The sequence below is a fragment of the Musa acuminata genome, chromosome BXJ3-9, assembly GCF_036884655.1.
Source record: "Musa acuminata AAA Group cultivar baxijiao chromosome BXJ3-9, Cavendish_Baxijiao_AAA, whole genome shotgun sequence".
Classification (NCBI taxonomy): domain Eukaryota; kingdom Viridiplantae; phylum Streptophyta; class Magnoliopsida; order Zingiberales; family Musaceae; genus Musa; species Musa acuminata.
Genome location: NC_088357.1, coordinates 41,645,830 through 41,672,533, shown reverse-complemented (window position 1 = coordinate 41,672,533; position 26,704 = coordinate 41,645,830). Strand labels below are relative to the sequence as shown.

The window sequence follows — 26,704 nt, the reverse complement described above, 5'->3', positions numbered from 1 at the left end:
AGTATCCACGATTCCAAGATTCTAAATATCCAAGATTAATTTTTGACACATAAGAATCCAAGATTCTAAGTATCCAAGAAACAATAAGTAAATGGATAATAACAGACATAAGAATCGACTTAATCAGAGTAATCTTATCGGCTTGAGATAGATAATTAGCTTACTAAGAACTAAGTTTCTATTGAACAATTTACACACAAGAATCAGAAGCTAAAGCAAACATACGATGAGGAGAGCTCATGGTTTATAGGTACTTAAAAGGGAATTTACCCTCCTTAATACTAAAGAACCCACAAATGGAAGACATAGTTTGCCTATTAGCATGATGAAATCTTTATATTTCCTAAGATTCATTCTTTGATTGATAAAATATTCATTGGCATGAAAGAGATCAATGATCATTCTATATTATTTTTTATTACCTCTAAAGCAAAAATATATATTATTTTTTATTAACTCTAAAGCAAAAAATTTATTCTTAAAATTAAAAAAGGATAAGTTTACCATTCTCAACAACCTTGGTAAGAAGATAAGTTAAGAACTGAGCCAGAGGCAGAGAGATAAGGGATTATCCTGTTTAAAACCCCTACCTACCTTAAAAAACTTAGATGATTTCTCATTAATTAAATAAGAAAATTTAGGAATAGAGATGCATAAATCCAATAAATGAACACCTCAGTAAAAGCATGCAAAGCTTTGAAAACAACATTTTATAAAAGCCTATTATAGTTTTTTTCTAAATCAACTTTAATAATGATAAAAGGATTTTTACCCTTACGAGCAAGAGAAAAATAGATTGCTCCATGACAATTAAATCAGGTGAGAAGGGTTTGATCCTATTAGCAAGCAAGGGTCAAAATGTGATAAATAATATTACATAAGGAGATAAGTTTATAATCCAGAATAGCATTAGGATTAGGACATTTAGAGAAAAAAAAAATAAAAGTTTGAACCCAAAGTTAATGCAAAAATAGAAGTACAAAGGAAATGATTAATGGAGACCCACGTAGAATTAGAAACTATGTTGAGATATGGTTTTCAAGTTTTATAAAAGTTATTATCAGAACCTAAGCTTTTATCATAACCCATAGACCTCACCGCATCCTAAATTTTACTATGCTTAATAAGCTTGACCAAACTGTTAAAATCTAGCCCATCACCTCCAAAGGATGTAGGCCAACACTAGTTAGAGGGAGGGGTAGAAGGGGCTAGTTTCATAAATAAATAAAAATTTTTATAAATTTATCCATAATGTCTTTTGACTGATTAACCGCAAAAGCATTAATCTTAATAGAAAGAATCTGAATATGTCTATTCGAAGTAGTGATATTTATGATAGTAGTGAATATATCTGTCATCATTAGAAATTCACTTGGTTTTGACCAAGGCGATCACTAAAGACTAAGTTGCCTGAGGATAGCCTTGAAATGATTCTGTAAATAAATTAACTAATTACCTTCAACCTCATTTAGATTAGATCCAAACTAGCCTCCTTAATTTTAATTAAAGTAGTGTTAGCTTGAAGCTTAGATGCTTGCACATTAAGGTACCCAAAACATATCGAGTTTCAACAGGACAAACACCCCCTAAGGTACTTGACGTTATAAGTAATAGAGGCTACAAATATAGAGGAACATAGATGCCTAGACTAATTAGATTAAACCACATCATTAAACTTCTTATTTTTAATCTAAATGTTTTGAAATCTAAACAAATAATCCTTAAACCGCTTAGGATCAATATAAAAAACATAATCAAGCAATGTTTAAAACACATCCGAAATAGATGAATCATAAAAAAGTTGAATCTAATAGGGATGGGCAAAAGCCTAGTCTAATAAGACCAAAACTTGCAATAGATGTATTTTTTTTAGGCCAAAAGCCCCTAAGTCCAAAAGGCCAAGGAGAATAATTCTTTAGTTATATGATAGCATAAATACATTGAGAATGGTTAGAAAGCACATGGACCATGTTCGTAGTAGATCAAGCTAGTAGTATTGCCCCGGACGCTCCCTTAGTAGGGTGGGTGAAGCTCAACTAATGTCGACCCAAATACCGAATCAACTCATCAAATTGAGAAACATCAACATGTGTTTCTTACAATACAATAATATCCAATAAAATAGAGGTCAAAAGAAACTTGAGATAATCTCTAATAGGACGAGGGCACACCTCACAAGAAACGAAAAGAGTAAGAGAAAGAAATACCTCCTCATGTCCTATGCTTATGAGTATTCTTTGACTCAACTAAGATGCAGTAGCCTTGAGTCTAGTCTCAGCGACCCCCCGTGAGTGTTAGGCCACTTTGGCTAGAGGAATATCCACTATATGAGTATCATCAAGTAAGTCAGATGGCTACACTTGTAAATCCTTAAGAACCTCCACACCTTCCATAATAGGTAAGCCACACAAAATCGATCCGATAGTTTCCAGTAAGAGGGTAAAAGGAAGATTTTGAAGTGGTAGGCTTAGAAATCTTATCACCAGCTCTAATCAAAATGGGGGACCGAAGATGCATAGGCTACTACTTGGGTTGTGAAGGAGGAACCATAGGAATTAAGGCATTAAGGTCTATTTGTGGGTCAACAACTATTACATCATTGATGCCCACCTTCTAAGGTAGGATCTATAATTTTCAAAAGATCAAGAATAGAATCTAAAGAATTAGTTGTCACACTACCTGAGTCACCCCAAGAGGTAGCTATCCCACTACCCTAGGCACCGGGCTATCCACTGATTGATTCATTAGCAAGCAAAAGCAAGAGCCACAACTTCCAAGATATCAAAAGTAAAATAATGAAAAATCTACTTGGAGGTAGTTGTCAAACTATCGGTTGGGAAATAATTGTCTCACTACCCAAGCCACATAGTAACCATCCATCACGTCCTCCTTGAGGTACCCATCAATATACAAGAATAACCATCTATAGATTCTTGAGAGCAATGTCTCCCTTTGTCTCACATGCTTCCTCAGCAATAGCTTTTAGTGACATCGCATGCTTCTTCGACATTTTCTCTTACACTAGCCTACTCGTCTCGTTGATCAACACGATGTTTTACGAATCATTATTTTTTTAACTTTAATCAAGGAACCATAGATATTCGGTTCTAACGCCCTTAGACACATCCTTTGACAAAAGCTATAGAGTCTTCCAATCCCAAAGAGGATTGCTCCACAACCTACGAAGGATGAAAAAAAAAAGAGACATATGGTAAGTGACTAAAACCATAGAATAAGACTCTGACTTATGCTCCACGTAATCATATTTAAAATAAACTATCATTAGATTTTTTATTAAAAAAATAATCTAAAAAATTTAAATCGAACCACCTAACCAAATTTCCTAGTTAAGGGGTTGGACAAATTCCCTTAGTGTATCGTTCCTTTCTAAGGTGAAATATCTCTCGTTCACCTTGGATGACCAAGAAGAGAAGCCCGTTGGAAAAAGAGAATTTTCCGTGTCATCCGTGACCGTCACAAGGAAAATACCCGTTATAATCATCAATACGTTTGTGTCGGCCGCTATAAGAAAACACGACTTTTGTATTCTTGGTCTTTATGCTAGAAAAAAAAAAGGGCTCGCACAGCACGGCGGAGTCTATACATCCATTGGCCCCTTTGCACAAACTCTTCGACTTGGGTTCCCCCTCTTTTCCTAAATCGACGAAGGACGATACCGGACGAATCCACCGGTTTCCTGCGTTCTCCGTGATGGAATTGGATCAGTGGATCGCGAAGGTGAAGAAAGGGCAGCATCTGGAGGAACACGAGCTACAACTCCTCTGCGAATACGTACGCTAGGGCACCGTTCTTTTCTTGCCTAAGCATTTTCTTGCTTCTTGTTCTCTGTTTTGTATCCTAGATCTAGGTTTGATGCGAGGTTAGGGTTTCATGATATGCCCTCATATCGTATCTTTATCTTTTTCGTTATCAATCATTCGTTTGTCTGATTTGGGTTCTTGTTGTCTGATGACTCTTTCGTTATCAATCATTCGTTTGTATGATTTAGGTTCTTGTTATCCGATAGCTCTTTAAATTCCCAATATATCGCTTTCTTTTGCAAGAAAATGTTTTGTTTAATAGTGAGCGTTGCTAAAAACGAAAACCTTGAAAAATCTTGATTCTATAATGTGATAGATTGGGAAATAGGATGTAGGCATGAAGGAATGACCAGTTTGGTTGGATTACTCTAGATGCTGATGTTTCGATGTGAAATGAACAGCGGATGCATGGAGTAACAGAGCTATTCTAAATCATGCACACGTTTTGAAGCTATTGTTAAGGTTAGTTTCCCAAGTAAATGAGTGACAGGTCTAACACATAAATGTAATGTATAATTATCTGATGACAAAAAAATTTAACTATTTACGAGCAAAATTCAAGTCATGGTTTGTAAAGTTTCATTTCTTCTGCTTGGCTGAGAGCTAAGGTTGATGGGAAAATTCATGGCTTCAGATTAACTGTAGTTTCAGGGGAAGTTGATATTTAATCAACCAACCTGATCCCCATCAATTACCTTCCAATTTTCTTCTTTAGCAATTACCTTTTATACTATGAGAAGTCTAATATCAATTATCTTTCAAATATCTCGATCGTTCCCCTCTTAATTTTCTTTCTTAACTGCTCTGTCTAGGCTGACTTTATATAAAAATGGTCTTCATTCTTTATTGCACTTTTAGGTTGTCCAAGTTAGTCCAATTTTAATAGAATTGTGCTATAGTGATTGTTTCAAACAATGAATTCATTGTTTGCAGAAAATATTTAGGAGAAATTTTCTTGCTTCAGTTGTTCTATGGACAACGTGAAAGTTAGTGAAACCAGTGTTTATAATTTCACATGCTAATGTCGCTTCTCCATGTTGTTGTCGACATGCAGTACCTAATATTACGGTTGATCTCTTGTTTAGGTGTTCTTGACATCTGCATGACATCATGCTTCCAATTTAGATATGCAGAAATGTGTACTGATTCTATAATCTCTTCCAAAATATTTGACAAGAGATTTTATCCAAGAAAAATATAACATTTTCTTTTATCCTTAATCTGTCTTCTGTAAATGGTAGACTTTATGTTTCTGTAAATCATATTTTTTTTAAATTTCTGGACTATTATTTTTATTCTAAACAGGTTAAGGAGATTCTTATTGAGGAGTCAAATGTACAGCCGGTTAATAGCCCTGTAACTGTTTGTGGTGACATCCATGGTCAGTTTCATGATCTAATGAAACTTTTTCAAACTGGAGGTCATGTTCCTGAGACAAATTACATATTCATGGTGAATTTCTCATTTTAAGAAAATTGAAGATTTTTTATGTATTTTATTATGTAAGAATACCAATATGAATTTATGGTACAAAATTTCCCTACATCACTGCCAGGGTGACTTTGTTGATCGTGGTTATAACAGTCTGGAAGTTTTCACAATTCTTTTGCTTTTGAAAGCCAGGTAAAATTTATATTGGTGTAGTGTTGTTCGTTTTTTCAATCTTTTTTCTACTACGTATATTGTATGCATGACTTTGCAAGAATCAGGAAGTAGATGTGTCAGCACAAGTTTCTGTTGTTTCTTTTATCCTATAAACATTTATGAAAGATAACTGTCATCTCCATTCTTAATTAATTTGGAACTTTCTTTTTCTTAAACATGTATCTTCCCAATCTGAAAGTCCCAGCTGCTCCAAAGTCCAAACTCTTAATCATTGCACATCTTATTTGAAGAGCAATTACTCTGTGATATTAACTCTTGTAGTGTTCATGATCATTTTATTGTGGAGGTGGTTGTAGAAGATAAAATTTAAATTCTTTTTTAAAAATCCCACTTCTTTCTTCAATTTTCTCTCCCTTTTTCTATCCTATTCATTGTGCCACTTTAACAATGAGCTGCATCAATTTTTTTAAAATGAAATATAGCATATGGTTTATGGACGCCACCTTCAGTGATGGAAATTGGGAACAGATAATTATGTTTTTTGAACTTTTATGTTTGTTTAAATGATCTATATGTGAGGAATGTGTCACTTTCTAAGTTCCAGATTCAATTAATTAACTTTGCATTTTGACATTCTTGTTGTATGCCAAATTGCTTTGCTAGGTGCCACTAAAGATGCATGCATATCCATCCATTGGCTGTTGCTTTTCAAACTAATTTAACATTAGAGATGGTTTGTAGGCCTAATTATGAGTTATAATGCCATCACAAGCTTTCCTTTTGTTATTTTTTATTTAAGATCACTATTGAAATACTTGGTGCCAATTTTTCATTATGTTGTATTTTGGAATGTTCTGATTCTTGCATTTCTGATTGAATTTGTTCACAATAAAAGTAATTATTCTTGTACGCATAACATCAATTTTTAGACATTAGTCTTAGGCTTCTTTGAACATAATCTTTGACTTCCTTGGTGACTATTATTTATTCTAATGGTGTATCTTTTATGTTTCTATTGTTATAGTTGCAAAAAAACAATAAATATTTTGATATCTTCGGAGTGGTATGTCTAATTAATCTTTTTTTATCTTTCTTATCTTTGGCTATTACAGCCTTTTCATTGAGAAGAACATTGATTATGATTTAATTGAAATTTTTATCTTCTTTTTAATCAGGTACCCTGCAAATATCACTCTTTTACGTGGCAATCATGAAAGCAGGCAATTAACACAGGTATCCAATCTTTTACTGTGATGATGACTATTATAGGCCCCAAGACAGAGTTTTATGGTAGTTGAACTTTTACAGAGTTTATTTTAAAATGCATGTCCTAGTTGATATTTATTTTGCCTTGTTTAATTGCATCTCTTCTCTTCATGTTTTATTGTTCTTGATACAATGTTATTGGACAATCGAAACAATTTGTATGATTTTTTATCCTGTTTATTGCTGATGATGAATGTTTCTCTTAGGTGTATGGATTTTATGATGAATGCCAGAGAAAGTATGGGAATGCAAATGCATGGCGGTATTGCACAGATGTTTTTGACTACCTTACTCTATCAGCAATCATAGATGGAACTGTAAGCTTGTTTTCTTTTTAAGTGCTTATATTTATGTAAACATAGCAATTTAACTTTTTTCCTCCCCGTCATATTATTTGTTACTAAATAACAATATGTTTGAATATATCTGTTTTTATTATAAATGCATATATTTATATTGACATAGAAATATAATTTTTTCTCTTCCCCTTGTATTATCAGTTATCCAATATCATGTTTCAATATAGGTGCTTTGTGTCCATGGTGGCCTTTCACCAGATGTGCGAACAATTGATCAGGTGTGCTTTTTCTCAGCATTAACAGTTTCCATAAAGTTTTTGGTTTGGCCCTTTAATTCCTTTAGTTCATAATTTATTTTATATTATGTAAATTTGTCAAATTTTTATTGGTTGCATTATGATTCCACAGTGATTCTTCTAGGATAACTAAGGTCTTTGTTGCTTCCCATAATTATCAACTTATATTGTGAGAATAATCAAACGTCACTGCAACAGAAAACAGCGGACTATATACTTTATCTTGGTTTAGTTATTGCCATTTTTATGGCCTGAAACAACTTGCTGGCGCTTATGGTACTACCAAAATAGAAAGAGCCACAAACAAAAAAAAAAGAATCACATCAGGTGATTAAAAGAATAAGTCCAAGTCTATGTAAAACAGCTTCTGGGAGTGTGTCCTTTACCTACTAGCAGTCTCTTTCACTCGGTTGGTTCTTTTGTGACCCCATTTCTGGTTGTTCTTGTTTCTATTCTTTCCTGCTCATTTACCTGCACCCCTTTTCTCCCAGTATCCTTGTTACTCCCATGTGGAAAATGTGCTCTTTGTCACACTATGTACTTGGCAGTAATCAAGTTTTTTTTATGAGTTAAAAATGCACATCGATTCCTTGTTCCAAGTGTATGATATACCAGTAATGGATAGATCAATTAGATTTATTACCTCTAGCGGAATCTTGAAGCCATCCACTTAAGGTTCATGATATGGAATCAGTTTTACGATTGGTTTTGGATTTGGTGCTAGTATTCAATTAGCTGTATTGCATCATGTCTTCAGTCTCTTTCTTTTTCCGTCAAATAACAAGAAGTTAATATATAAAAAAATCCAAACTGGATTCAGTTATGCCAGGTAAACAGTCTATTCCCTCAGTTAGAGTCCACGATAATCAACTAGGTTTGGCAGAACGTCCTGACCAATCAGGAATTAGATATCTATTGATCTGAACCAAAAGGCTTCCTATTTGAAATTGAGGTAAATTTCAAATCCAGATTGCATTCAGTCGTGCCACATAAATCATTCTATCCCTTTAGCTGGAGTCCATCATAATCTAGAATGTCTTTTTGATTTGAATTGAGAGGCAATCTGTTTGAATTTGAGGTCAATTTCACCATCCTATTGCATCTAAGGGAAGACTCTGATGTTTGACATCATCATATGAGGTTGTTAGCCTAATCCAACCCTTTGATGAAGGACCAACCTACTAGTTTGTAAGAAAGACAACTAAAAAGTACATGACAATTCAATTTTAAAGAGAATTTTTCTCTTCAAATGACATTTTTTGACATGAAACACGAGAGAGAAATGGTAGTCCAAGTATTAAATAGAAAATTTACATGCTGAAGTACGAAGTCATGCTTGTGCATTGTTGTTATGAAAAGGAGCTCGGGTGCTCGAGCGAGACGAGGCATAAGCACCTTGTATAGTTGCTAGGCGATGCGCTTTAGTGAAGCACTTCTTAGGCGCTCGCCTGAGCCCAAGCGCCTAGCACCTCAGGTGAGCACCTGGTTGGCAATCAAACCAGATAGTCAACTCTGGTTTGATTGAGCAGTAACTTGGTTGGTTCAATCGAACCAATTAAGCATATAATAGTAACTTGATTCAATTGACCCAACTAAGCACAATAAATAGTAATATTAAACCCCTTTGTGACCCTCGACCTATAATCCCTAGGTACTTCGCCACCTTGACTTACCTTTGGTCCCGTCGCTACCTCTGCTGCTAACGGATGGGTTCGAAGCTCCCATTGTTATAGCTTTCGTGCACAGTTTCCTTTGTTGTTGCTACTTTTGTCTGCAGCTCCTTCCGCCATCAAGGGATAGGATCATAACTTCCTCCACCACCGATAACTTCCTCTGCCCCCGATGTCACTATCTGTAGCTTCCTCTGTTGTCGATGTCATTGTTTGCAGTTTTTTCCCTCGCTGTTGTTGTCGTCCATAGCTTCCTTCATCGCCATTGTTGTCGTCCAAAGGTTCCTCCACCATTGCCCTCTCCTTCCCCACATTCTACCGTCAGTGACTCATTTCCTCCCTCTTTATTATTATGACCATTATTAACAATGGATTAAATACTGTTGACAATGAATTGTTAATCCTTAACTGATATTAAAACTATTGTTAAGTGTCAACTACTATTATGATATAATAAACTAAAATTGATATCAATCCTTAGAAATATTAACCTATTTAGAACTAATTCTTATTTAGAATTACTAATCCTTATTTAGCACTATTAATCATTATTTAGAATTGTTATTAGTCCTTATTTAGCACTGCTGATCTCTATTTTTTTAGAATTGTTATTAGTGTTTCAATATTAATAGCAAGTGTACAAAGCAATCCAGAAGATTCATAAAAAAAATCAAGAAATACAATTATCTTGCTTGGAAATACAATTATCTAAAGGATCCTAGAGATCCTAATGTATTTACTTGTATCTTCTGTGAGAAGATTACTAGAGGTGGCATTTTTTGTGCAAAACAACATCAAGTAGGGAACTTCAAGAATGCATCAACATGTAAGAAGTGTCCATTTGATGTAAAAGAAGAGTTGTTAGCTTTTATAACTGAAAAAAAGACACAAAGGAACGAATCTTATAGTATTTTATTCGAGGATGATGTTCAACATATTAGAGATGATGAAGAAGAAGATTATTCATAAAGTATTAATGCCAATTGGAAAAGAGTATATGACAGAAAAGAAAAACAAGTCTTGATTGTTAAGAAGGGTAAAAAGGGACTGATAGACTTATGTGTATCAAGGATCATGGAAGCAACAATGTCAAACAAGAGCAAAATTAAGACAAACAAATATAAGTGATGTTTGTGATAAGGAAATAAGGGGAAGAAGGATGCAACATATTGCTTACTTTGTTTGTCAGGCTAGACTTCCTCTTAATACTTGTCATTTGGATAGTTTTAAAGAGATTATTGAAGCAATTGGAAGATATGGTGATGTATTAAAATCTCTAATTTATTATGAGTTGTGAGTTCTATTATTGTAGAAAGAGTTGGATTATACAAATGACTTATTGAAGGGCCACAAAGAATCATTGGTAAAGCATGGTTGCTCTATTATGTCAGATGCTTGGACCGACAGGAGACGTAGGAATATAATTAATTTTACGATCAACTGTTATTTAGGAAACATGTTTGTGAAGTCAATATATGCATCTTCTTTTATGCAATCTGAAGAAAAGATATCTGAGTTGTTTGACAAGTTTATGGAATAAATTGGTGAACAAAATGTTCGTCTAAGTTATAATCAATAATGGAAGCAACTATATGTTAGTTGGTAAGATTTATCTTTTGAATTTTGAATTTTTAAATTGCTCTATGTCTTCGATTCAAATGGAAAAATTATGTAACTCCCAAGTCTTATCAATTTTGTTATCGTTTGTTTTAGGTAAATTACTTGAGGTAAAAATATAACACTTGTATTGAACTCTATATATGACATATTGCATTAATCTAATGCTGGAAGATATTGGAAAGATTCTTGACATTAAGAAGACTTTAGAAAGAGCAATCTTTGTCTTTGGATTTCTCTATAATCATATCGGGGCTTTGAATATGATGAAATAATTTATAGGCAATAAGGAATTGATAAGAATTTATAGGCAAGAAGCAAATATGGACAAAAAAAGCGGAAGGCAAGAGGGTCAATGATATTAACTTAATGCTGTCCTTTTGGAATCTTATAGTTTATACATTAAAGGTAATGAACCTTCTTATTCGAGTCATTCAGTTGCCAGATAATGAAAAGAAGCTTGCAATGAGATATATTTGAGGCTATGGATAGAGCAAAAGAAACAATTCAAAAGTCTTTTGATGGAAATGAAAAAAAGTATAAGAATATATTTGCAATCATTGATGAAAGATGGGATTGTCAACTTAATCGTCCATTACTTTAAACCTAGAATTCTTTTTTATAAGAACATCTTCATTAAGTTGTAAAGGAGTTATATAAGTGCATTACAGGATTGGTTCTAAACCTTGAGGTGCAAGATAAGATCATATGTGAATTATCTTTATATAAGAATGTCGATGATCTTTTTGGAATTCCTGTGGTAGTTTGATCTAGGGCAAGTACTCCCCTAGGTATTTATAACTTTATATAATTAATTTTATGTATAGTATGCTATTGTTAATAATAAAGTTCAATTTTACAACTGAATAGTAGAATCTATTTGGAAATTCTACCTCGAACTTGTAGTAATTGATTATCAAAATTCTTAGTGTGACTCATAGTTCTACAGATTGTGAGTGAACCTAGAGTGCTTTTGAACATGTAAATATATAAGAATATTTTTATTTTAATTAATTTATTCTTTTTAAGATAGATGTATTAATATATTTTTAATTCATATGATATGATAGATTCATACAAAAAGAAAAAATTGATTAGAGCATCAACAATTACATGATCTGGTTTATATAAAGTAAAATCAAGCACTGAAAGCTCATTATGATTTGTGAAATAATATTGATCCAATCTCATTACAAGACATTAATGATTCAAATAAATGGCTGGTGGGGGAAATGACTAGACTTGCAAGATGTCAAAGATGAGTTTGTATTTGAAGATGATAGCTTGATATGAAGAGATATGGCAAGAGCTTCATGTGTTGGAGATTACAGACATATACAAGATCGATGACGAAAGCAAAAATAGGTGCAAAAAGCCTCAAGGTCACCTCCTACCATTGTTGAAGAGGAGAAATATATTTTGATGAAGATGGATAAGAGGAAGAGAGATGATGATAAGTTTGAGAATGACGATGTTGATTATGATGATGATTGAATTTGATTTAAAACTTTATTGTTTTGAGTTTTTTGATATTTTTGTTATTCGAAGATGGACAATGTGACTTGGTATCTCATATCTTTTTAATTTAATATCATATTTTTATTTATATAATCATATTTATCAATTGTATTATATATTTTTATATTTTAATATTCTAGAGCATCTTGCTTCGCTTGGGTGGGCATATAGGTGAGCGCGTAGCGCCTTGGGCGTTTTAGAACCTTGGCGCTTAGTACTTTTAAAAACACTAGTTAGAATCTCAGACCCTCATGTAGGTGTAGAATCAGTATAAACCTTTTCATCATGTGGGATCTTTGGGAGTGTCTTAACTGTTTGACAGAGATTATATATCTCATTAATGTTTTTAATTTCCTTGTGGTTAACAGATAAGGGTTATTGATCGCAACTGTGAAATTCCTCATGAAGGTCCTTTTTGTGATCTTATGTGGAGTGATCCAGAGGAGATTGATACATGGGCTGTCAGCCCTCGAGGTGCAGGTTGGCTCTTTGGATCAAGGGTGACAGCAGAGGTAAACAAAATTTTCTGGGTTGAAATTTTAATTGATTTCCACTGATCAAAAGTTTCATGTTTGTTCTATAGTTTAATCACATAAACAAGCTTGATCTTGTTTGTCGGGCACATCAGCTGGTCCAGGAAGGCCTGAAGTACATGTTTGACAAAGGGCTTGTAACTGTGAGTTCATCAGTAGCATAAATAGTGCTTCCCATGTTAATTATGGCAGAAAGTTAGCTAATTTTTAATTAGTTTTTTCAATTTCTTAGTTGTGACTTTGATCTTGCCTCTTAGCTTCCTGAACTCTGATGTCTGAAGATTGCACAATTCTTGGTCTTCAGGTTTGGTCCGCGCCTAATTATTGTTACAGGTGTGGGAATGTAGCTTCCATATTGAGTTTCAATGAAAAAATGGTATGATATTGACCTTTATGCTTTAAATGGTGTTCTGCCTTTTCTAACTTTTTTTTTCATTCCATGCACCTTTGATGTTTGTTAAGATTTTTGCATTTAAGTTTGTTATCAAAATTTATGAATGTGTAAAACTTGTGGAGGTACTTGAGTGATTTCAAATTTCTGAGTGATCCAAATCAAACCCATAGACGAAGAAAGCTACCTTTAATGAATGGCACTTTAACTATGTGATCTGAACAGTTGCATTCCTATCCTTTATCTAACTATTACTTCATGAAAACAGGAAAGAGAGGTGAAGTTCTTCACTGAAACTGAGGAGAATAATCAAATGCGAGGGCCGAGGACGGGGGTTCCTTACTTTCTTTAAGGCAGATGACAGATTGTTTGATTTCATTTCTGTACCTCGTAAATTCATGCCACAGACATGAGCGTGAACCTGTAAGACGAGCATTGTAAGAGTTCGACGGGCTTCAGATACGTTGATTATTGCTGATCAGATCCTAACATATGTTGGAAGCTGATTGGTTTAGCTGCATATATTTTGTATTATGATACTTGCTACAGCTGTTTCTTGCCATGTATGTCTTGACTACGCCATTTTCTTGCCATTCAAAGGTTAGTACATCTTGTTGATGAAATTTCATCTAATGAAAATTTTTTCAGGGGTCTATTTTTCAGTTGTCACTAAATTTAGTTGTTATGTTGAACATCATTCCTATTTCCTGTGATTCTCTAAAATAGATTGTCATAAAATATAACTTAAAATCTGGTTAGTGTATATAATGCAGGCTACGTGGTGGAGGAAATGATGCAGGTTCTCATGGTGAAGAAAAAGCAGGCCATTATGCTTGAGGTCAGTGTGTGAACTTTTCTTGTCATTAAGGTTCTGTTTATTAAGCGAAACCTTGGTAGAAAAATATTTACCTTTTATTAAACTGAGATGACGGAATACAGCCTTAGCCTCCTTAAACCATCTTATGCAATGTCCTCATCTAGCCAGTCTATTTAAACAGTAGAAATAGTATCCCAACCACATAGGGGTTAGATGCATGCATTTGATGCTCCCCACAGGCAAAGTGAAGGACGAGATGAGTGACACGTTTCTCTATGCCCCATCCATTAATTTGACACCAGGGCCACAGAGTCAATGCATGTACAATGAGTCGTACATGCATATAGGTTTAGCAATTTATCATAAGAAGGCCTTAGTAATTGGTTTTTATTGGATGACGTTTTCATAATTAATTTTACTAAGAATTTTTTTTAAAAAAAATTATACTACCTTTGAATCGGCTATTTCAAGTTGTAGATCCATTGGTCAGTTTGGGTTCAGTTTGACCATCATGGTTCGGGTAAGGTCAATTCATGGGTACGGGTTGAATTAGTGTATATCGAGCATAACATAGAGTGTAATGCAAGTATAACTCGATTGTAGTAAGGCTTTATCATCAAACAAATCTAAATTTTTTTTAGAATTACTAGCACATGATTATAAGATATTTGGTTTTATTTTTTAAATTTCTTATGATCTTAAGGTGAATAAATTTTTAAATAGGATATCTTTTGGTTGAATTGATGATCAAGTGTAACTTGTTAAATTTTTATCAAATATTTTTAATTTTTTTCAAAATTACGAGGTGAAATGATAATATGTTTAGTATTATTTTTTTATTTTTATATGAATTAAGGATGATTAGTTTTTGAGATGAGATATCTTTAGGTTGAATTTGTGATCGAGTGTAACTCTATTGTAATACGATATTAACTCAAGATTAACTTTTTAAAATTTTATTAAAATAATTTAATTTTTTTTTAAACTATTAGGATGAGATGTAATATATTTAATATTATTTTTTATGAATTTAGGATGATTAATTATTCAAATAGTATATATTTATGTTGAAATCTATGATCAAGTATAAAGGAGAGGGAGGTGGATGAGAGAGGAGAGAACCAAGAGAGTGGGAGGAGGCAGCAAAATGAGAGAAGGAGGTGGTCTTGGAGTGAGGAGGCAGTATTATTCAGGCTAAATCTTAAATGTTCCAAGTCCAATAATGGTGGGTGACATAATGCTAGAAATCCGAATACAATGCAGTCCAACTGACTGCCGAAAGAAAAAAAATTGTATCTCATCTTATATCTCATCATACCAACTCCTATATAAATATAATGGAAAGCTTGGCATCATCTTTCCAAAAATTAAACATTTAATCGTTTCCCATATCATAATCTGTCAATCTTGTACTCAGCGTGGTCACGACGTTACGAGCCTGCAAGCCTTGGGGAAACGCCCGGTTGGTCGTCGCCGACACGTTTTCACCCGCCTCGGGCGCGCGCTATCGGCACTCCAAGCTCACTCTGTCGACAAGTGGGAAACGTTGCAGGGCACAGGAGTCTCGATTCTGAGGCAGAAATGTGTGGAAAAGAAAGTAAGGAGCCTCGAGAGAGGGATTCTGCTTGCGTTAAGAAGACGGCTCACGAGCTTAGATTCTACGTCTCAGGCATAGTAGTAGTATATGCAGGTATCTTATGTGCCCTGACGAGGTGATCATACGACCAAGTAGCAGACAGCAGTAATCCCTGATGAAGTAACGCACAGGCACAGTTAGGTGACGTCCGGATAACTTTACTGTATGTCATCGTGCTTGACTTGACTGTAGAGACGACTGTTTCCTTAGTTCTACTAGCATAGCTCAAGGACGAGATGTACTGCTTAAACCTTGGATTCACTTATGATGTTGATGTGTAACGAGCTCTTCTGCGAGGCTGTCGCGGAGAAAGGCCGGAAAGCACAGTCAGAGCAGGAGTAACAAAAGTTGGTGACAAACAATAATGCTGGGGTTTAGCTATCAGGTGACTTTTTGGTACGTGCTCCTAAAACCCACACACAGCTTCCTGAACCTACTCAAAAAGACTTGGTTTTGGTTGCACGGTGGTACTCGATGTTAGCAGTCTTCTCTTTATGGAGACTTTTGCTAACATAACGATGCATGGCGCTCCAAAGCATAGAGAGAGGGAGGGTCCAATGCTCGTATAAACGTGTTTATGAGGCTGAGGTCTGAGAGAGACAGAGAGAGAGAGGGACCACAGTCCTATGGACACACTGTGAGTCGGTCTTCTTCATGTCACTTCCTCGTTTTCCTCCATTCTCCCAGCCCAACCCAGAAACCGTCACACCCTCATCGCAACTCCCAAGCCATCATTCCTCTCTCTAGTGGTCTCTCAACATCACAAGGCAAGTCCCTCGGAACAGAGTTCATATTGCGTTTGTATCTCTTTGCTTCTCCAACGGTCTACTCCTTGGCTTCTTCTACCCATGGCCTCGTCATTATCATCGTTACTACCATGTCCTCTGTTCTTTCTCTTCCTTCTCTGCAACACCTCTCTTCTCCTTGTTGTTGGTGGCCTGAACAGCGAAGGCACAGCTCTCATCTCCTTCAAAGCAGGCATCAGGGACGACCCCGCTGGCTCCCTGCGAAACTGGAACTCCTCCGACCAGGATCCCTGCTCCTGGAATGGGATCACATGCAGGGGAGGCTCAGTGGCTGCCTTAAGCCTGCCCAAGAAGAAGCTGGTGGGCTACCTCTCCTCTGCTCTTGCTTCCCTCCGATCCCTCAGGCACGTCAACCTCAGGAACAACAGGCTCTTCGGCAGCCTCCCCGCCAGCCTCTTCGCCGCCCGGCAGCTTCAAAGCTTAGTCCTTTACGGGAATTTCTTGTCCGGTTCACTCCCGCCGGAGATTGGCGGGCTTTTGTACCTCCAAAGCTTGGACCTTTCCGGCAACTTGTTCGCCGGCCCGATACCCAGCTCTTTGATCCACTGCAAGCGGTTGAAGGCCCTCGTCCTGAGTCACAACAACTTCACCGGTTCCTTGCCCCTTGGATTTGGTGGCAGCCTTGCAGAGTTGGAAAAGCTTGATCTTTCTTACAATGGATTCAGTGGCCCGATTCCGACTGACGTCGGTAATCTTACTAACCTTCAAGGAACGCTGGGTTTGTCCCACAACAGGTTCTCTGGCTCAATCCCGCCGAGCCTCGGCAATCTGCCGGAGACGGTCTACATCGACCTCACCTATAATAATCTCAGTGGGCCGGTGCCGCAAAATGGTGCTATGGAGAACAGAGGACCGACGGCTTTCATCGGAAATCCTGGCCTTTGTGGCCCGCCATTGAAGAACTCGTGTCCTGCCGAAGTGCCATCGTCAAACCCCTTCCGTCCCATCAATTACTCACCTCCGGCACTCGAGGGAAATAGCACGCACAGCGGAAGCAGCAGCAGCAGACTGAGTAACGCTGCAGTGATCGCATTTGTGGCGAGTGATGTGGTCGGAATTGGTCTGATTGCATTGGTGTTCTTTTATTTCTACTGCAAGGCAATTGCTTCAGTTGGGACCAAGGAAGATGGAGAGACTTCTGAGAAGAGGCCAAAGGGCAGGAAGGAATGCATGTGCTTTAGGAAGGAGGACTCTGAGACCTCACCGGACAGTATCGAGCATCATGAGCTAGTGTCACTAGATAGGAATGTGCCATTTGATCTTGATGAACTTTTGAAGGCATCGGCATTTGTTTTGGGGAAAAGTGGGATCGGTATCGTCTACAAGGTTGTGCTGGATGATGGACTGACTTTGGCTGTAAGGAGGCTGGGGGAAGGAGGATCACAAAGGTTCAAAGAGTTCCAAACCGAGGTGGAAGCGATTGGAAAGGTCCGACATCCTAATATTGTTACTCTAAGAGCTTATTACTGGTCGATCAACGAAAAATTGCTCATCTATGATTACATTCCTAATGGCAACCTTTCTGCCGTGATTCATGGTATGAGCTCTGACGACTATCTCTTCTTCAGATTTTGAAGGGTTTTGCTTATGCATAGTGCAGATGATTTTTGATCTGATGAATTATATATTGATAACCTTGGTTGTAATTTATGAGGGGTTGATCCATTGTCTAGAACTTCATTCCATAAAATCTTCAGGTTAAACTATTTCTAAAGAGAGATCATTGTCTAGAACTCGATATGCTGCCTTTGTTGGGTACTTGTTTGCATCTTTAGATGTTATAATTTAACATAGTTACTACATTAAACTCTCACTTTCCTGTTCCTCAAGCTTATCTTCACCTTGTAGTCTTTTCTTCTGTTGGAGATGAAGCACCCTTTTATGTCGCTCGAAGGTACCAGATTGGAATACTAAAACAATTATACTAGCACTTTGGCATGCTAGTATAATTCACATCTCTTGAGAAATTTGGCTGATGTTCCTATTGTTCAAATTTTATATGCACACTTAGTTCTTTATTTTAGTGTATTTCTTGGTACTGTGGCTAATGACAGGGAAAACTGGAACAAGGAATTCTACACCACTATCATGGGAAGTACGCTTGAAGATCATGAAAGGAATAGCAAAGGGTTTGGCTTTCCTGCATGAAATTAGTCCAAAGAAATATGTTCATGGAGATCTCAAACCGAACAATGTACTACTCGGACCGGATATGGAACCTTACATATCAAATTTTGGGGTTGGACATCTGGCTAACATAGCAAGAGGATCTCCATTTCTGCAATCAGACAGAATAGCTGTTGAGAAAATTCAAGGCCAACACTCAGATGTTGCATTCGGTCCCATCATGAGTAAAGGATCAGGTTATCAGGCTCCTGAGGCGTCGATGATGCTGAAACCATCTCAGAAGTGGGATGTTTACTCGTTCGGAGTAATCCTATTAGAACTTATTTCCAGCAGGTCTCCACTTGTTCTTCTGGAGACGGTGGAAATGGATTTGGTTAGTTGGTTTCATCTATGTATCGAAGAGAAGAAACCCCTCTCAGATGTGTTGGACCCTTTTCTAGCTCAGGAATTGGATACAGAAGATGAGATTATCGCGGTGCTGAAAATTGCTCTGGTTTGTGTTCAAGCTAATCCCGAAAAGAGGCCATCAATGAGGCATGTCACTGATACTCTCGAAAGATTGATCAACAGAAACTAGTGGTGCGCGCAAGGACCATGAAAACTGCAGTCTGAATCCAAGAAGTGATCGCTTTCTCCATTTCTTGCATTGTTGATCATTCTCTGAGTTTTCTGCAAAGATGCTGTGTTTCCAAGTGCCAATCTGTTAAATCATTGGAGTGTGCCACCATGAAAGAAGAATGTTAACCAAGCCAGGTGAGGGCTTTGCTGTTCATTAGCTCAAATCTGAGGCATATCTTCCTTAGATTATCTTGCCATGTTTTTAGTGTGCCTTAATTGATCAATAATGCTTGTAACCATTATTATTCCAGGTCTTTATTTTATTTGGATCTTGCTAAATTTCATTATCATGGCATTTTACTGAAGTTGTGCTACTTCGCAATAATATAGGACATGTTTCAATGGATGTAGAATAGGGAGTCATTGCTTCTTCTATGATGATAAACAATGTTGATATAGCAGACCATATTCTTTCTGATTCTTGAATGGCGGCCTTGCCTTTCTGTCAACCATTAACTTTTTAGTATTGGCTCACCATCTTGAATGGTGGACTTGCCGTTCTGTCGATCTCAGTCCTGAGGGCTCACCATCAAAAGCTTTGTGTGGACCAAAAGAGTTCTTAGTTCCATTCACCCATGGAAGCTTGTGCACTTCATCATGAGCAGGTTTTCTTGTCTGGATTCTAGCACTGTTATGGGAAGGAGATCACTATTGCTATCTGATACAGCATATTAAAAAATTCACTGCACGGATACGTAGGCTACCACGGTGGACCTGGCATGACGTTCCAAAGCCAATGTAGTGCATTGAGCCACCTATCATCCATGTCGCCAGCACACTGCATCAACACTACTCAAGGCTGTACGGAGCGACATAGTCCTGTCCTGAGCTACTCTAGAGGCACAAAGCAACGCCGAATAAAACAGGACAGGACAAATTAGATTGTACCCATGTCCCAGCATACGAGCTGACCACCTATAGCGATAGTGCCTTTAAACACCTGCGTATGAAGACGTCGACGATCATTAACAGCTAAATACGTTAACACATAGCAATAGGTATAAAGCCACCCTTGGAACAACGTTGGGGTCGGACTAGAGATGCACACACGCACACCAACTGTCCCATCTCTAACTTTTGTTGACTTAAGCATCTGAGGGGTTGAATCGAGAATCCCCCTCCCGATTCTGACCTGTGTGCAAGCACTCGACGAATAGTTGAAGGAGTGATCTTCAGCCTCCACTTGGTGATATTATGCACTCGGGATAGGCTAAGTCGTGCTGACACCTTGGCCACTACATAAAGGTACAAAATAATAAAATATTTTTGATGCTAGAAGGAGGGCCCATGTCGCAAGAATGTTAGCCTCCGACCAACCTCGGCGAGCATCCTGGAGAAGAGACACATGCAACCCCTTCCACTTTTGGCCATGGGGGATAGCTCCCTCTCCCTCAACACGTAGATGAAAATGCTGCGTCCTCGACCCTGAGTTGCTACTAGAGGTTGTTTAATGACCCTGGGCTCTCCCTCACCGGGGGGAGCATGGGATCCTTCATCGGCTCCGTCGAGGCGTTCCTTAGCCTTACGCATCAGGTCCAAGCTTTGATTGGGATGATGCAAACCATCATTCCCCTCATCCCCCAGCTTGCTCAGCTGACATTATCATTGCAACTGCCCTTGCCTGTGACCCCACCAACTCTCTCCCACGATCGACCGATGACCCTGAGCAGCGAACGCTTGCCCACCAAATGAAGAATAGTTAGGAGGCCAAAGATTGATGCTGGAGTGTGGTACCCCAGAGGCCCCATGGGGTCACGGACAAACTTCTAAACAAAATATTTGATGTAATGCTTATGTATGTCCGTGTCTTTTGGTATGTTCATACTTTGACTAGTATGTAGAGGGACAACCGAATGCTTAATAGTCCCATTTTAGTTCGATCTATAATGGACAATTTTACCCTTTATTGTGCAACTGTTTAGAGCTTGTAAAGTTTGTTTGTAATTTGCTTTGTCTATGAAGTGTTTTCGGAAATGTTTGCTTGTGGATCCTGAATGAGGCATTTTCTCTAACCCGTTCTCTCTTTTGTGGGTCCTAAGGGACATGGGAGGCTTCGAGGAGGCTGACCTTTGCGGACAGACATGCAAGGGTGCCACACGACTTAGGTAAAACCAGCTAAGTCCATGACAGATGGTATCAGAGCGGGACAAGCACTCATAGAAACACTTAGCATGCAAATGTGGGGGACCTAACTGTCACGGACAAACTTCTAAACAAGATGTTTGAGTAATGCTTATGTATGTCCGTGTCTTTTGGTATGTTCATACTTTGACTAGCATGTAGAGGGATAGCCGAAGGCTTAATAGTCCCATTTTAGTTCGATCTGTAATGGACCATTTTACCCTTTGTTGTGTAACTGTTCAAAACTTGTAAAGTTTGTTTGTAATTTATTTTGTCTATGAAGTGTTTTCGGAAATGTTTGCTTGTGGATCCCGAATGAGGCATTTTCTCTAACCCGTTCTCTCTTTTGTGGGTTCTAAGGGACATGGGAGGCTTCGTGCAGGCTGACTTTTGCGGATGGATATGCAAGGGTGCCACACAACTTAGGCAAAACCAGCTAAGTCCATGACAGATGGTATCAGAGTGGGACAAGCACTCATAGAAACATTTAGCATGCAAATGTAGGGGACCTAGCGGGGCTGCGTTAAGGGCAGTCAGCACACGCGCGACCGTTTGAGGTAAAACGGGCATGGAGATGTAGGGAAAAGGAGTTGCTTGGAGGAGCGGGCATATGAGATTGGCATTCAGAGGAATGACCAACCCTTCGCGCAAGAGGTACCACGAGAATAGACAAGCTTGGAAGAATGCAGAGCACACAAAGGTTAGGATGGCTAAGTTTGAGCTACGTCTCAACGCTGACAATTATACTTGATGGTGCTTAAGGCAATCGAGGCACTTGGTAAAGGATGAGACCATCCAAGGTGGAATGAGGTTGCTCAGCGATCGAAAGAGTTGTGCAAAGCTCACAGAGGTGAGGGGAATTGCTAACTCAAAGAATTCAGTACTCATGCATGGGCTTGTATGCGGACAATGGAATGTTCGCGGCCATCCCAAGGCGACCGAAACTCGGCGCCATAGAGTATTGAAACTTTCTCTTCGGTATGTAAAGGATACATCCGTAGGAGGTTGAAGTGTGCAACAAGTTCAGCATATTACTAGGCATTGAGTGGTGCAACGGGAGCTATATTGACGTGGAGTCGTAATCTAGCAAGTGCATTTGCAGGAGGTAGAACAATGCACAGTTTGTTCAGTAGATCGGAGTAGTCCAAGGGGATGGTGGTCTCCGAAACGAAGAGAGATGTTGCTCCAACGGGACAGTTATCCAGGAGGGATAAGTCCCGGCTCTCCAGAGGGAGAATCATGTGAGACGGATCTCACAAGTTGAGGAGGAGTACCTCAACAAACAACAACTCCACGAAGCTCAATGGACTGAGCAAGTGGCGAGGAGTCGTCGCATGATCTCGCTCGAGAGAATGCATTAGTAGAGGCATTGCGAGATCAAGTGGGGGAGCGACCTAAAGCAACACAAATGAAGGCACACTTGGAGTCGATATGAGATCAGACTCAAGGGAGGGCTGACCCGTGGAATAGTGGGCGCGAGGGCCACCATCAACTCAATGCAAAAACGAGGAGCGGAGCACTTGGGTGTAACTTGGCAAAGTACCCAAGCCGCATGAAGGGAGCCAACATAGAAGATGGAACATGGAGCGGAGGCACAGTGCTTTCCTTGGACAGAGGTCAAGGACATGAACTCTTGTAGAGGCAAGAACAAGATCATGTTGTTCCATGGGTCCTTCATTCTGACAGAGCTGACTTATCTTGCATGGTGCCAAAGACGAAGGGAGCTTCTAGGCACATGCACCTTATCTCGGAAAAGCATGTGATGGCCGTCTCAATTTACGGAGGCGAAGTTGGATTCGGAAGGCCATAGCACGGGGCAAGAGGACGCAGAGGCCGGTACTCTTGAAGAATATGTCATAGTGTTGCCATTCAAGTTGCCATGAAGGAAGCAGTGCGTAGCGAAGATTGTGCTGGTAGGGGCAAAGGCCCAGGATCCAAACAATGGTGCACTAATTGCAGTGAAATCGAGGGACTTCGGGAGCTACTAGGCGACAGACTGTCCTAGAGCGGTGCTTCATCTAGGTGTGACCCAAGAGTGAGTGGATGAAGGTCGATTGCCAAAGGAACAAACAAAATCGAAGGTGGAAGAGACCCTACGATGTATTGGCAGAGGCCACACATGGAGGGACCACAATTCGAGTTCATCCCACAAGGATCAGAATGCAATGGAGATATTACCAGGAGGCGACATGGTGCAGCGGATCGTGGTGGAATAGTTCGTGGCAATGTGATACACATGAATGTGTCCCGTGAGGGACTAGATCATACGAAGGTATGATCGGGAGCTACTAGAAGCTCCACTTCGGTGAACAATACGACGACAAGAAGGGCTATGGATTCAAGGAGTGAAGGCCATGGTACCGCAGAGGTGGGTCTTTCGTACGTGCATCGAATTTTGCATCGGATGAAAGCCTTGGTCATCAGCATATGGGGGCTGTGTTCCACCAAGGGAAAAGTTCGAATGCAAGTACCAGTGAGTCCCATGGGAGGAACTTAATCATACAGAGGTATGATCGAAGCAGCTGGAGAGTTGGACTGCTCCAAAGCTCATATTCGCTTAAGGGTGCCCGACAAGTCAGAGGACAAGGTCCAGTAAGCGAACGTTGCTACTAAGGAAGCTAAGGAGAATAGAATTGGTGCAAACCCTACAACGTGATGGTAGAGGCCATGCATGAGAGTTGCAGTCAGTCTTTCCATCGACCAAAGGGAGCTACTTGGATAACACAGAGGTATTGAAGCAAGGGGTTGAAAGGGGCGAGGAAGTGACGATGAGTCCAGAGGGACTTAGCTACCCAAAATCAAGCATCAATTAGAATGGAGGTGAACTCATAGGAGTGCCACGGAGACATATCTACTGATCGTGAAGAAAAGGGATGTAGATGCGAGGTGACGGATAGTAGGGCCATGGGCATGGCAGTGCCATGGTACCGCAGAGGTGGGACTTCCGTAAAAGGCATTGATCCCTTGCTTTCATGGAGGGAGAGCGCTTGGTCGTAAAAGGGGCCGAGGAGGCGGAGCATGCAGAGGCAAATCTCTAAGTACCGAGACAAGGCTGAAGGGCAAAGGCCAAGAAACTTCGTAAGACTGGTGTCAACGAGCTTCTCGTCAAAATAGCCGAAAGTGAAGGACTTCGGGTCATGCAAGAGTGCATGACCAAGGAACGAAGCAGGCAGTACGCGGTGCTGTACCTTTGCTACTCAGGGGAGTAGGCAACAGGGTTGATGGAGAAGACGGTACAATTCTAGAGACGACCAAATCTATTAGAGAATTACTCCAAGTTGGGGTGAAAACTTCTTGCATTCCAGAAGTTCGATGGCATTGAGAAGGTGAATCACAGTAGCTAACTCAATGCAAGGAGTGCAAACACTTCAAGTGCTTCAGAAGTGTGAGCAAAGAGAAGGCAAAGGCCAGTAACCTTTGCCTTCTCAATCCTTAAGAGAATGGGCGAAATCGAGTACCCTAATTCTCTTATCTATCCAGCAGAGGAGCTCTGCACAAGTTCAAAGCCTCTTCGAAGATAATGGAAGATAATAGTTGTCAAATCATCACCAACGGTGATTGGTGCTACTGAGAGTAGATTGTCCGCTTCATTTCCTAATGAAATGCCAATCGAAAGTGGAAGTGATGCGAACCTACTTGGAAGTGACAACTAAGTGAAAGAAGAGTCAATGGGCAAATTTTATGGAGGAAGGACCCAAAACTTCAGAAGTTTACGAGACGATGCTCGTTAAAAGCTCCAACAAGCATCCACCCAGTTCAAACAGCATGAGGCATTTGAGAGACTAGCACAGTAAGGATGGTCTTTTCCTTCATTTGGAGGATCCATAGGAATCAACAATGATCAACACAACTCAGCCAACCCCACACCAGAGTTAGAGTCATTGGTGAGTTGAAGCAGCATGGCGGATCAAAGGTTTGACGACTCAAAAACAACAGCAGAGAGCAGTTGGAAGCCAAGAGGCGCATTGTAACTGGAGTAGAAGATGTTGGGAAATCATAAGGGGGGGGGCGACATCATATGCGCAGCGGAAGAACAAGAAAACAAAAATCCCCGATTCCCAAAAAGATGTTCATCGTCGTGCGAAGATTGGTGCGCAAAATCCGCAAAAACACAAAACTGCGTATAGAGATTGTGTTACCTAGGGAGATCGTATATCCCTGTTTCCTTGCAGATCCTTAGGAGAGGGTGAAGGAGGTCAAGCGTCCTCCTCTCTAGCGGTGATCCACACAGCAGGGTTGCGACGACGCTCCTCAAAACTCCAGGCCTACTCTGAGGTGGAGAGGGAGAGGAGAATAGGAAGGGCAAGCAAAGACTCTAGCCTATGAGGCTGTGAATCCCTCCTATTTATAGAGATCCCATGTCAAAACCCTAATGGGTCCTTTCCCTAGTGGGTATTGGATCTGCATCCAATAAGACAAGGGCTCCGTCGGATATCTCATATCCGAACCTCTACTCATCGCAATGCCTACCATATGTGTGTGACCCTCTAGGCCCAATATCGAGCTGGCCGTGAGTCATACCTGTCAGAACTCCTTCTAACTCAGTGAATTATTATCTCTGTAATAATTCACTCGACTCATCGACTACGGAAGTACTAGGCCACTACGCCGTAGTCCCCAGACGATACAGGGGAATCCAATCCATTGGACCTGTCTGTCCTCAGTTACCATGTACCTATAGTCCCTCATCCATCTAATATCCCAGAGACCGTATATTGAGCATGGTGCTGTCAGACCCATACGATTTTTACTCGAGTCTCGCTCTAATCGGATTCTCCCGGAGAACTCTTTCTCTCTCAACCCGAATGACCCTGGCCAGGGATTTGTCTGAGCAAGAACACATGGGATATTCCTCTCATGATACCGAGAGTGGATGATCCTCTATCGACACTCAATAGCCCTCGTAAGGTCGACTACCACTCCCAATGACCAGTTGTACTAGATCTGGGAATAGCCAAACCTATAAGTCTGGTATCAAAGAGTGGAGCACTCATACAGGACATCCTTGGTGTCTCAAGTCTAAGAACCAGATACACCACTAGGACTACGGAATCGTTGTCTGACAATAAGGCATCATCAACCATCCAGCATTCCGTAAGCGGATCAATCAGTGAACTCATTCTCCAATGAGCACCTGTACTGTATCCCTAGTGTCCCTACACGAGCAGCTATGAGACCAGCTGCATCCATCATATGGACGGGTATACAGCACACCAGTCTATCCGGTTATCACGATGTCCCTCTCGAGTAACCTATGACCGGGATTATTTAGGATATGTGTTTAAAGGTGAATCGATCTCATTATCGTGATCTCATCACGATCCGATTCCCATTGCACAAATCCAAGGACATCACAATATATATGCATTTATGCAATAGTTATAAAGTGATATATGCCAAAATATAATAAGCAAAAAGATTCTGTATCAAGTCACACGTGCCATCACTCACGTGATTGGCTTGCTGGGCACTTATGACTAGCAATCTCCCACTTGACCTAAAGCCAATCACCTATGTGTCTGATCCCCATCAGACCCCTGTGACGCTCAAAGACAATCTGAGA

General features: G+C 39.3%; 2 protein-coding genes across 2 annotated transcripts; both read left to right on the top strand.

Moving 5' to 3' along the window:
- Positions 1 to 3,561: 3,561 nt before the first annotated feature.
- LOC135650110 (phytochrome-associated serine/threonine-protein phosphatase-like) lies at positions 3,562 to 13,564 on the top strand. Its single transcript, XM_065169259.1, has 10 exons — positions 3,562 to 3,792; positions 5,127 to 5,273; positions 5,377 to 5,444; positions 6,602 to 6,659; positions 6,899 to 7,009; positions 7,219 to 7,269; positions 12,461 to 12,604; positions 12,676 to 12,768; positions 12,930 to 13,001; positions 13,285 to 13,564. Exons 1-10 carry the CDS (start codon positions 3,712 to 3,714, stop codon positions 13,366 to 13,368), a joined length of 909 nt encoding a protein of 302 aa, XP_065025331.1. The 5' UTR covers positions 3,562 to 3,711; the 3' UTR covers positions 13,369 to 13,564.
- Positions 13,542 to 19,531, top strand: LOC135650109 (receptor protein kinase-like protein ZAR1). Its single transcript, XM_065169257.1, has 4 exons — positions 13,542 to 13,616; positions 13,790 to 13,854; positions 15,251 to 17,812; positions 18,330 to 19,531. The coding sequence occupies exons 3-4, from the start codon at positions 16,318 to 16,320 to the stop codon at positions 18,977 to 18,979; spliced, it is 2,145 nt and encodes a 714-aa protein (XP_065025329.1). The 5' UTR covers positions 13,542 to 13,616; positions 13,790 to 13,854; positions 15,251 to 16,317; the 3' UTR covers positions 18,980 to 19,531.
- Positions 19,532 to 26,704: the final 7,173 nt, after the last annotated feature.

Bases quoted from the DNA above. Each gene is read 5' to 3' on its own strand.
- LOC135650110 (XM_065169259.1), top strand. From the start codon at position 3,712: ATGGAATTGGATCAGTGGATCGCGAAGGTGAAGAAAGGGCAGCATCTG. The intron at 5,445-6,601 runs GTAAAATTTATA...CTTTTTAATCAG, and splicing joins CTTTTGCTTTTGAAAGCCAG to GTACCCTGCAAATATCACTC. The intron at 7,010-7,218 runs GTAAGCTTGTTT...GTTTCAATATAG, and splicing joins CAGCAATCATAGATGGAACT to GTGCTTTGTGTCCATGGTGG.
- LOC135650109 (XM_065169257.1), top strand. From the start codon at position 16,318: ATGGCCTCGTCATTATCATCGTTACTACCATGTCCTCTGTTCTTTCTC. The intron at 17,813-18,329 runs GTATGAGCTCTG...GGCTAATGACAG, and splicing joins CCTTTCTGCCGTGATTCATG to GGAAAACTGGAACAAGGAAT.